This window comes from Genypterus blacodes, unplaced genomic scaffold (assembly GCF_046128005.1).
Source record: "Genypterus blacodes isolate CSIRO-AG114 ecotype Tasmania unplaced genomic scaffold, CSIRO-AGI_Gbla_v1 ptg000242l_1, whole genome shotgun sequence".
Lineage (NCBI taxonomy): Eukaryota > Metazoa > Chordata > Actinopteri > Ophidiiformes > Ophidiidae > Genypterus > Genypterus blacodes.
Window position 1 is genome coordinate 25,557 of NW_027467040.1, and position 11,944 is coordinate 37,500.

The window sequence follows — 11,944 nt, forward strand, 5'->3', positions numbered from 1 at the left end:
ATCAAGGGACTGAGCCACAAACAGGAACAGAGGAACAGAGCAAATCAATATCAGGCCGATGTGTGTGTGAATGTATATATGTGTGAGTGTGCTTGTGTGTGTATGTGACAGTGTGTGTGTGTGTGTGTGTTTGTGTGCATACTGTCCCCATTTGTTAGTTTTGGACAAGGCTCTAGATTTGAAATGAATAGATAGAAAAATGGTTTAACTGAGGTCTCTGCTGTTCAAGGACTCCATAAAGATTTAGACTACACACACACACACACACACACACACACACACACACACACACACACAGTAGCTAGTATTGATTTGTAAGTGAGCAGGCAGGATTACGAGCGTAGAGCCAAAGAATAATGTTTAAGAGAAACTTGTAAAAACATGTAAAGAAAAAGAAGACATCAGATGAAAGAGAAAGAGAATAAGTGAACTATCTTTAATTTAAGTTTAAATAGATGTTGGTGTTCTTGAGCATACTTTGCCTTTAATCATGATTTATTATCTAACTTTACCTCCTGGACATGAAGTCTTATATTTCCATTTCACTGCTACATGGAGAACACTCCTGAGAGAGAGAGAGAGAGAGAGAGGGAGTGTGTGTGTGTGTGTGTGTGTGTGTGTGTGTGTGTGAATGTGTGTATGTGTGTGTGTGTGTGTGTTCCTGTTTACTGGACATTCTAAACTCCATACTTGATGTTTCCTCTCTGATTATCTGCAGAGCTCCACAGTTTCTCCTCCTCCTCAGCTCCAGAGTCTGGATCTCCTCCTGACACCACACAGAAGCTCACATCTCTCCTGTCTCCTCCTCCCATCACCTCCACCTGACATCTCTGTCATTCCTCTTCACAGCCTGGTCACATCCCATGATGCTCTGCTCTCTGGTCGTCCTGCACACACAAGCATCAAACTTGAATTAGTCCAGAATTCAGCTGGACTCTAAAGATCGCATCACTCCTGCTCTTCATCAACTTCACTGGTTCCCTGTTAAAATGATTTCAAGCCCCTGTGTGTGTATGTGTGTGTATGTGTGTGTATTGCCCCTGTGTATGTGTGTGTGTGTGTGTGTGTGTGTGTGTGTGTGTGTGTATGTGTGTGTGTGTGTGTGTGTATGGCCACTGTGTATATATGTATGTTCTTGTATATTCTCTGTATTGTTTGATCCATTACTTCTTTACAGAGTGACTGAAGTGACGCCTGTAAATAAAAAGCAGTATTATTATAATTAAACCCAAAATGACTCTGCTGATGTATTTTGTAGAGAAAGATTCAGTATCAAGTATCAAACACGGTGACATAAAGTATGACATCAACCCTCTAGGTTTGGATGGCATCACTCTGTAACTTGTTTGTTGACATCACTGTTGCTTATTTAAGAAGCTTCAGAGGCGTTCTGCTGCTACAGGAAGTTCATCTGTATAAAAGAGTTTTAGTGGTGTTAAACAATCAGGAAGTGTGTTTCATGTTTGTCCTCAGCTTGTAGACATGTCTGCTGCCAGCTGTCTGCAGTCTGAAGATCATTTCCTGTGCTCCATCTGTCTGGAGGTCTTCACTGATCCAGTCTCCACACCGTGTGGACACAACTTCTGCAACATCTGCATCACTGAGCACTGGGACAGTAACGTCGAGTGTGTGTGTCCTCTGTGTAAAGAGGTTTACCACACAAGACCTGAGATGAAGGTCAACACCTTCATATCTCAGATGGCTTCAGAGGTCAGACAGTTGGCGAAAAACAAAGCCATCAGTCGATCAGAGGAACCAGCTGCCAAACCAGGAGAGGTTCAGTGTGACTTCTGCCCTAGAACCAAACGGAAAGCCATCAAGTCCTGCCTGAAGTGTGAGGCCTCCTACTGTCAGACTCATCTGGAGCCTCATCTGAAAGCAGCACGCCTCCAGTCACATCAGCTGATCCATCCTGTGGACAACCTAGAGGACAGGATGTGTACCAAGCACAATGAAACTCTGAAGCTCTTCTGCAAGACCGACCAGACCTACGTGTGCCTGATATGTCCTATCTTAGACCACAAGAACCATGAGTTTGTTCTTCTGGAAGAAGAATATAAAGGAAAGAAGGCCAAGCTGGGGAAGACAGAGGCTGAAATACTGCAGAAGATCCAACAGAGACGACTGAAGATCCAGGAGATGAAACAGTCAGCAAAGACCAGCAGGGGAGCTGCAGACAGAGAGAAAGCAGATGGAGTTCAGATCTTCACCAATCTGAAGCAGCGAGTGGAGAAAAGCCAGAGCGACTTTATTCATATTGTGGAGGAGAAGCAGAGGAGCACAGAGAAGCAGGCTGAAGACTTCATCAAAGAGCTGCAGCAGGAAATCTCTGAGATGCTGGAGAGAGCTGCTGAGGTGGAGCAGCTCTTACGCTCTGATGATCACCTCATCCAGAGCTTCCCATCCATCAGCTCTGCTCCACCCACCAAGGACTGGACACAGGTCAGAGTCCAGCAAAGGTCACATGAGGGGAGTGTGGTGAAAGCTGTGGCTCAGCTGCAGGAGACCATTGGCAAAGAGGTGAAGAGGCTGTTGGAGGTGGAGCTGAAGAGGATCCAGAAGTTTGCAGTAGACGTGACTCTGGATCCTGACACAGCTCACCCCAATCTCATCCTGTCTGATGATGAGAAACAAGTTCATCTTGATGATGATGTGAAGAAGAAGCTCCCAGACAGCCCACAAAGGTTTAAGGGATGGCCGTGCGTGTTAGGAAAGCAGAGTTTCTCCTCAGGAAGGTTCTACTACGAGGTCCAGGTCAAAGGAAAGACAGCGTGGACTTTGGGGGTTGCCAGAGAGAAGCTCTACAGGAAGGGAAGCATCACAGCGAGGCCTCAGGATGGCTCCTGGACTGTGATGCTGAGGAATAAAAAAGAGTATGAAGCTTGTGACGACCCTCCTGTGCGTCTGAGTCTGAAGTCCAAGCCGGAGAAGGTGGGCGTGTTTGTGGACTATGAGGAGGGTCTGGTCTCCTTCTATGACGTGGATGCTGCAGCTCTGATCTTCTCCTTCACTGGCTGCTCCTTCACTCACAAGCTCCTCCCATACTTCAGTCCCTGGCTTAACTATGGTGGTATAAACTCCGCCCCTCTGATCATCTCAGCTGTCAGTCAGAGTGAGTAACCTGCTGATCAGCTGATCGACCCTCTCCTCTTTGACTTCTTTTCTTATTCTGACTCATGTGCTTTGGACTGATGACATCATAAACATCGAACAAAAAGTTCGGAACTTTGTGTTTGGTAGATTATTTCTCTGTTGTAACAATGCTTCTTGGCAATACATGTTATACCGTTGGAAAGCCTGTTTAGTTCCCTTTTAAATGGTTCCCCATTTGTGAGGAGCAGCACAGCTGAGTATGTGGGTGTCGCTCATGAAAAATTTGCCAAATCTTCTCTGCCAATGCCAAACAGCTTATCTGCTGTTGCTATTGACTCTTGTTTGGTGTTGTTAGGTGGATTGGATGATTGAAGTCTATCAGTAACAAGGAAGAAACAAGACATATTGGCAATTTTACAATTTATTCATTTAACAAACAGTCAGGAGCCTCAGTAGCGTGTGGAAGAACCATACACAGCCACAACAGCCTGGCACCTCCTCCTCCTCATGCCGGTCACCAGCCTGGTCTTGGTTTTAAAAGGTTTCAAAGGTTTCAAAGGTTTTAAGGTTTTAAGGTTTAAAGGTTTAAAAGGTTTTAAGGTTTTAAGGTTTTAAGGTTTACAAGGTTTTAAGGTTTAAAAAGTTTTAAGACCCATAGAACTGTGACCCCCCCTCCCTCTATCTGGGCTCTCAGAGGGACCAGCTGGACGCCAGGTAAGGTTCATGGGTTCAGGTTTATTGACTGTTTGTTAAATGAATAAATTGTAAAATTGCTAATATGTCTTGTTTCCTCCTTGTTACTGATAGACTTCAATCATCCAATCCATCAAACAAGAGTCATGGCAACAGCAGAATAAGCTGTTTGGCATCGGCAGAGAAGATTTGGCAAATTTTTCATGAGCGCAACCCACATACTCAGCTGTGCTGCTCATCCCACAAATGCATGTTCCTTACAAATGGGGAACCATTTAAAAGGGAACTAAACAGGCTTTCCAACGGTATACAATGTATTATATTGCCAAGAAGCATTGTTACAACAGAGAAATAATCTACCAAACACAAATTTCCAAACTTTTTGTTCCATGTTTATTTGTCTGTTTCTTCTTACTGCTGTAAACTATTTACCCACCCTGATCGGATCAATACTGAAATTACTGTTGATCAATAAGTCAGCAGGCATGCAGACGGTTAGAACTGAAGTGGCGCCTGCCCAAACTAGAGGTCCTTCGTCTCGCCTGGCCGATAGTCTTTTAGATTATAAACCAGCACTTTGTTCTGACGCGTTAGCTAAAAACTTATTAACTACAATAAGAGCAACCCTAAGTTGCTGTTGTTCTCAGTGGCACGGCTCAGAGTAAACCTGCAGCCACAGTCAGCTCTGAGTTCACACCAAACCACTTGATGTCCCCCCTTTCGAGGGACTCTCATGTACACTGAGCCTTTTTGAGACAGACTCACTGGTCAGTTTTAATAAGTTAGTTGCCTCCTCCAAGCCCACTACCTGCCTACCTGATCCTCACCCGGGAAAAATGATAAAGGACCTCTGCCCGGTGCTTGGGGCCTCCTTAAAACCGCTGTCATTAAACCCTTTCTAAAGAAGCCCACCTTAAACCCAGACGGCTTACATAACATGATAGATCCATCTCAAATCTCCCTTTCCTCTTAAATCCTCGAGCGTCTGGAAGCAAACCAGCTTACTGATTACCTTGACGCAAATAACTAGCTTTAGGTCACGTTGGGAGCTTTGGGCTGGGTCTGGACTCTTCCTGATGTTGTGGGTCTGTAAAGCCTTTTGAGACGTTGTGTGTGATATTGGGCTACACAAATAAACTTGACTTGACTTAATGTGTTGGACAAATAAAGCCATTTCCTGAGTTTTGAACTGAACTTTGTCTCCTAACATTTATACCTCAGCTGTGAACAAAGACTGGATTCTGTGGGGTGAGTGGGTGGGGGGAGGGCATGGGGTTCCTCAGGGATCAGTTCTAGACCTTTTGTTCATTATTTACCTTCACCCACTCGGCACTAGCCTCCATCTCTAGGATCTATAACGCTGATCACACTTGGTTACAGATGTTTAATGATGAAACAAACTAAGTTGTTATCCTGTAAACATTGAAGGAGGAGTCTCTGCCCAACAACAAAACTTTGGGATGAGTTTCCTCGTCTATTTATCCTTTTCAACTCAACACACACTTCACCTAATTCTTTCATTTCTGTTGGTCGGTCTTCTCTGAGATTTCCCCGACATCCGGATGGAAACTCAGTCTAAGTGAGGAAGGCTGTGGCATCGTTGCTGCCTGGTTCATTTAGTGGCACCTTGGTCTTCCTCCCTCTGCTCTGTCACGCTCTGTCCTCACAGCATGTGTCAGCCTGACTTCATCACAGCACTGAGCTTGTATCAAAACAGAGAGATATAAAAAGTTTCTCTTGGCGGCGACTGAAGACGAGGGCAAGCCGGGGACAGCAGACAGGAAGGAGGCGGTGGCGAGAGGAGAGGAAGAATATCTGCAAGTTTTTTGGGAATAAAGAGAAGAAAGTTATTCTCCGCTTGACGCTGCAGAGTTGATTATTTATAACGGCGGAGCAGGAGGAGTCAGACATGTCAGCAAAGGGACAAGTCACACTCAGCACCGCACAGAGAGAGGAGGAGATGATGGGCAAGGCACAAAACATGCAGGGGGCAAGAATGGTGCCTTCAAGTCTCCAAGACTACCTGGGGAGAAGAGGAAGTGTTCACACAGAGCACCTCTGACTCCACCGCCACCACCTCTTTATTAGACTTTACACCTCATCTGGTCCAGGGTGGCTTCCTGTCAGAGCTCCAGGCTGCCTGAGACCAATGAGCCTCCATCAACCACTGAGCAAGTAAACAGCAAGGAGGGTTTACTTTGTGTCTGAGAGCAACTTTGTTTGAATGAGAGAGCAACAGGGATGCTGGTTTGAGAGTGGTTTGCTGGGAGATTGCCTGATCGTCACTGAAAGCGTGAGAAGCACACAAAGACGAGAACTTTGGCTCCTCAAGAGAAGCTACGTGTGAACAGGATGATCAGCAGCACTCAGGCTGGAAGGGATTCAGTCCTGTTTCCCTGGGGATCATGTGGTGACAGAAGCTGTGGCCCTCATCAGAAGAAACGTCTTCTACCCATAATCCCTCTCTGGTGTGGTGAACACTTGAGCTCCTGCTGAGGCAGATAATGCTAAGAATAATATTCAGTCTGCTTTCAACAAGCTGCTAATCCTGGCCTGCCATTTACAAAACATGTTTGTTACTACATTTCTCTCTCTCTCTCTCTCTCTCTCTCACACACACACACACACACACACACACACACGCACACACACACTAAGCTACACACTTCACTCATCATGCATGAATTACTCATTCATCCCCTACAGACTTTGGTTCGTTGTCACTGAAGTTTCAGAAATGTTTTCTTTGAATTTTGGATGTCAGGGGAAAACTGGGGAAGTTTGAGAATCACAGAGTTTCACAAACGGCAGCTTGGCCAGCCCACACACACATCCACCCACACAATTATTTACTTCTCAGCATTGATTCACAAACACCAGAGCCTCTATATTTCAGTTTTGGACTCACAGCTCAGTGAACCTGCTCGTACTAAAGGCTGCATGTCAGTCATCAACCCACCGGGATGAGAGCTGGCCGCTAATTTGATGTCGACACCCAGCGAGCGTCCATCAGCTGGAACCTGGCGGGATCTAAAACCACCAAAGGTTCAATACCACAGCGATTATTGATGAGTTATTAAAGCGTTTTGCTGAGGATTAGTTCTCATCCTGAATCCTCTGAGGTCGTTTCCATCTGACGGATCACTGGAGCTCTGTTAGAATGCAGAGCTGCTCTTCTTTACATGATGTGGATGTGAGGCCCATTGGCTGCATCCAGTAACTGGCATCGTCTCTCAACCTGTCATGATGCTGCGTTCAGGCGTCCAGCAGAAGGTGGTAAATAAAAGACGAGGTACATAGAAACACAGAAGTATGAACAAGGAGGAGAGATTCTCCCTCCTTATATGGTATCTGTCTGTCTGTCTGTCTGTCTGTCTAAGCATGGATGAAGAGCTGCTGGATGCTGTGGAGGCCTCACGTCGTCTTACAGAAAGTCTTCAACCAACCAGTGATCAATGAAACCAGAAACAAACTGAGACTGACAGCTACCATGAATCAAATGAGCCAGTTAGAATGGGGCCAGTTAGGAAGATGGTGTGTGTGTGTGTGTGTGTGTGTGTGTGTGTGTGTGTGTGTGTGTGCGTGTGTGCGTGTGTGTGTGTGTGTGCGTGTGTGTGTAAATCTCCCCCTGGATTCTCTTGGCTTTATTAGGGCCGAATGATTATGCCATAAAAACCACGTAATTAAAGCCCAACACACACACAGATACCAAAGGAGTGTGTGTGTGTCTGACAATAAACATGAGTCAGAGAGGAGGAGAGGGAGAGAGAGAAATGAGTGTGTGTGTGTGTGTCCCCTGTGAGCTAGTTATGGCTGCCTTCCAGTGGCAGGCCATCCTGTTTGTTCCTGAGGGGATGTAGACACACACACACACACACACACAGATCTTGTTTATGAGCTCCTCTGCCTCTCTGAAGCGAGGCTCTGCTGTCACACACACACGTTTCATTCTGCCTCCTCCAGCAGACGGACAGGAGTAACGTCAGCCCAGAGTGGAGCTGAGCTGAGCTGAGCGGTGAATTATCCACATTAATGTAAACATCTGAATGTAAAGCCAGGTGTCCTCTGCAGTGATTGATGTGTGAGGCGACGGAGCTCCAGCCTCCATCCAGCAGCATGGAGGCTTTGAAGCTGGAGCCTAAACGGTCTGTGAGCCGATGGGGACGCAGCCTCGGGCCGTTTGGAGCTTTAAGTACTTCAGGGCGAGCGGCTGACGTAAGGAGCCGGGCGTGTTTTACTCAGCCGGTCTGTTAGAGCTGAGCCTGACACCTCTCATCTCTTGTTTTGGCCGCTCCCTTTGCTTCTGACTCGTTTGTGACTCAAAGCAGAGCAGAGACGGAGAGGATCCAGAGGAGAGGACTGATGGAGACGACCAGCAGGAAGGAGGGGAGGAGAAGGTTTGATGAGGAGAAAGAGAGGGGTCGCTGCCCGCCACATACCAACACATACCTCAGCAAAGGAGGAGAACACAAAGAAGCAAAGAGACATCTGATAGAGTTAACATTCAGATGAGAGGAAGTCTGAGTCTGATGGACAACATTCTGTCTCATTCTTTCTCAACTAATCAACCATTACTGAAGCAAACAAGGGAGGGGAAGAAACAGATTCAGCCTGAAGACCCAGGAAGTACACACACACACACACACACACACACACACACACACGGAGCTCAATGACATCAGCTGTTTAAAGATGTAGAGAATAAAACAAACGCACCTCCTCCTCCTCCTCCTCCTCCTCCCTCAGCTGTCACACATCAAACTGGCTCACTCTCATCCTTTCCTTTCCTTTCTTCTTGTTTGGTCTTTCCCCTGGTTGACCCTCCCTGGTCTCTCTGACATCGTCACACACAGGCCTGAAAATTGTCAGGCTGTGCTGGAACACGCTGGAGGTGTTTAACACAGTCTCCTCATGCACACGCCGCCAAAATGGCAGCGGGTAAAAGCCTTTCTTCACTGAAGGTGAATTAGGCTGAACGGTGCTAACAGCAACCGTGACAGAAGCTTTTAGTGGGTGTTTATAAAAAGTGTCAAACTGAGAGAGAGGGGAGGGGGGAGAGAGGGAGAGGGAGAGAGAGAGAGAGAGAGAGAGAGAGAGAGAGAGAGAGAGAGAGAATGAAAGAAAGAAAGAAAGAAAGAGAGAGAGAGAGAAAGTGAAGGTGATTACAAAGGAAGTTGAGTCTATAGGTGAAAGGAAGAGAAAGGCTGAGGGGCACAGGAAGGGGCGGGGCTAAGGCGGATATGACGCATCAATCAAATGAAGCTCATGGAAAGGTTACATCACTGATTCTCTCCACTTCTTAACTAAACACTGAGTGAACAGATGCAGTTCCAGCTGTTGGACTTTGTTCTCCTCTCCTTGACAGTTCAAACTTTTACTGTCACATAAACTGAAACTCATAACTAAAGCTCCTTCCTCTCACTAACCTTTGCTCTGTGAGCCTCAGCACTGTGGCCTGTGTGTCACATCAGGCTCAGTGCTGAGGCTGAGGGCCACAGGGAGCAGAGAGGAGAACCTCCCTCCAGGTAAACATCCAGAGAGGAGACGCAGGGAGGAAGGGAGACAAACAGCTGGAGGCAGAGTTCACCTCCAGGGGGCAGAAGGGAGGCGCAGCACAAAGATGCTGGTGAGCAGCATCAGCCTCACTTCTTTACTGACAGAGGGCTTGTTCTCCTCATCAGCATATTCCTCTCTGTGTGTGTGTGTGTGTGTGTGTGTGTGTGTGAGGACACTACAGCTCTGAACCTGCACTGAAACAAGAGGAGCTACATGCTTACAGGTATTGTTACATGCTTTGTGTACTTGTAGTGTGAAGGTGTTAGATAGAGTGTGAGTGTGTGTGTGTGTGTGTGTGTGTGTCCTTGAGGGCAGTCTGTGGTCACGGTGAGTGGTTGCTCTTTTATGAGGCCTACAGTCAAAGTGCTGCGTCATGACAAACTCTGATTTGTTTCCTCTGGTTCAGGCTCCGCCCCCTCTCCGCTCCTTATAAAACAAAGTGAGGTGTGTGTTCAGTCTGCTGGGGACAGAACACACACCTCCCCCCTCTATACTGATTTCTCTCACACTTTCAGCTGTTGTGGACAGACGCAGAGAGTGTCAGGAATCTATACGTGAGTAAGAGGGAGGAGGAGGAGGAGGAGGAGCCGTAACCTCAGCCTGGGCGGGGCCACGAGTCCAACAAGTGAAGAGGAGGTCGGGGGAAAGTCAATGATGAAGCAAAGCAGAGGAAACTTTTGGAGACATGATCCATGATCACACAGGAGGAGGTGATGTCATCATCAGCAGAGTCGGCCATGACAGCAGAGTTATAGAGCCTCTCACCTTCACTACCTCCTCAGGTTCCTCTCCTCCTGTGCAGCTTCCTGTCTGTCAGCTCCTGAACTAAATGAGTTTCTCTGCCAACTTTGTTGATTTTTCTGTGAAGAATTGAGGCGAGAGAAGAAGAAGAAACTTCACAAGATCCACTTCCTGCTGGCAGCGTGAAGTCCTGGGGACACCAAGAGGACGCTCTGGAGACGTTTGACTATAGGCAGACAGAAGACGCTGATAAAACACACACGCGCACACACACACACACACACACACACACTGTTCTGATGTAAACGCCGCTCATATCTCCTATGACAGACTTCCTGTCATCACAGTCACTTCACAGACATTTGTCCTGCAGACTGATCCCGTCTGTAAGCCACTGTAGAGGCATGGCGCTGCACACAGACTCATGTATGCACTCATTGTGAATGACGGTGATGCCTTGTGATTTTAGCGCCCGGGCTGATTTTCTTCTGAATCACCGTGGCTTCTCAGCGGTGAATGACTTTGAGGAAACGTTACAAAGTAAATGTGGAAGCAGAGCAGGAAACAGGTAGACAGGTGAATCAGGTCCAAACTCATTCCAGGTGAGTTTCCTCTCTTTTCTCTTCAGCGTTGGGAGCTTCCCCTCAGGGCTCAGGCTCAGCTCTGAGCTGAGTCAGGCACCTTAATGAACACATCTTTGTGCCGCACAGACTCAAAAGATTCCAATCACAGACATGAATAATGACCTCCGTCTCTGGAGATCGTGCAGTCTCACTTTTTGGCAGTGGATGAAACCCTGCCAGCATAAAATTACATTCATCAGCCTGAAACCGATAAAGTCCCTGAAAGGTGGAAGCCCACAGACGAGTCATTAGGAATAATGAAGATTTCACTTGCTTAGCAGCACTCTTCATCAGCCTGACACAAACAAGGCTGCTGCTGCTGATCACATCCTGGCAGAGGGAAACAGGAAACACACAGACTGAGGCATCAGGTAGAGTTCAGATGGAACAGGAGGAGCAGAAGGATTCATTCATAGAAGAAGACCTTCCTCTCCTTCAGGGTGTCAGAGTGTCAATAACCATACAAGAAATCATTTCACGTCTGTCTTCTGCCAGCTGGGTCGAGTTCAACGAACATCATTTAGATTGAATAATGAGGCGTCCTTGCTTGTAGTCGCAGTTCTCCTGCAGCCTTTGATCAAACATCATCCTCGCCCACTCGTCATAAACAGCTTCATGAGAGGAACGTCCTGCTCTGCTCCGTCTCTCCTCCTCTTACTCACCTTGTGTTGTCCCTCCATTACAGCTCTTCCTCCCTGAGGCTCCTGAGGCGTTTACAGGCTGAGAGGACAGCAGGTGGCGAGCTGGAGGAGGGGGACTGAACGCCTCTGGACCCCGACAGGAAACACTTTCACTACCCAGCAGTCAATAAGAGCCCTGACAGCTGAGGTCAGTGTGTGCAGGTACGGCCCTGTGTGTAGCTACAGCACGCCTCCGTCACACACACTCTAATCACACTACTGTAAACAAATGACATCATATTCAACACAATCTCTGACCCCTGACCTCTGTCTCACTCTGAGCAGACAACAGAGATAAGACACAGAGACTCAAGGTGTACCTGTACAGACATCACACATGTGACACACACCTCCCTGGACCCCGACCCCGACCCCTGCAGGGTCTCTGTGCCTGCTGAGCTCCTGGATCCCCGGCTTGTTGTTCCTGGCTGACCCCAGTGAGTGGGTGATGCTCTGAGGCAGGGGTCGCTCCTCCTCCCTGCCACAGCTGCTCCACCTGAACGCCTTCATCCACTGCATCAACATCAACCAGAGCTCTGCTGGGACCCAGACCAGGAC

At 47.5% G+C, this 11,944-nt stretch overlaps 1 protein-coding gene across 1 annotated transcript; it reads left to right on the top strand.

Annotated features, from left to right (window-relative positions):
- Positions 1-1,482: 1,482 nt before the first annotated feature.
- LOC143016761 (E3 ubiquitin-protein ligase TRIM39-like) lies at positions 1,483-3,120 on the top strand. Its single transcript, XM_076171237.1, has one exon. The coding sequence runs from the start codon at positions 1,483-1,485 to the stop codon at positions 3,118-3,120; it is 1,638 nt and encodes a 545-aa protein (XP_076027352.1).
- Positions 3,121-11,944: the final 8,824 nt, after the last annotated feature.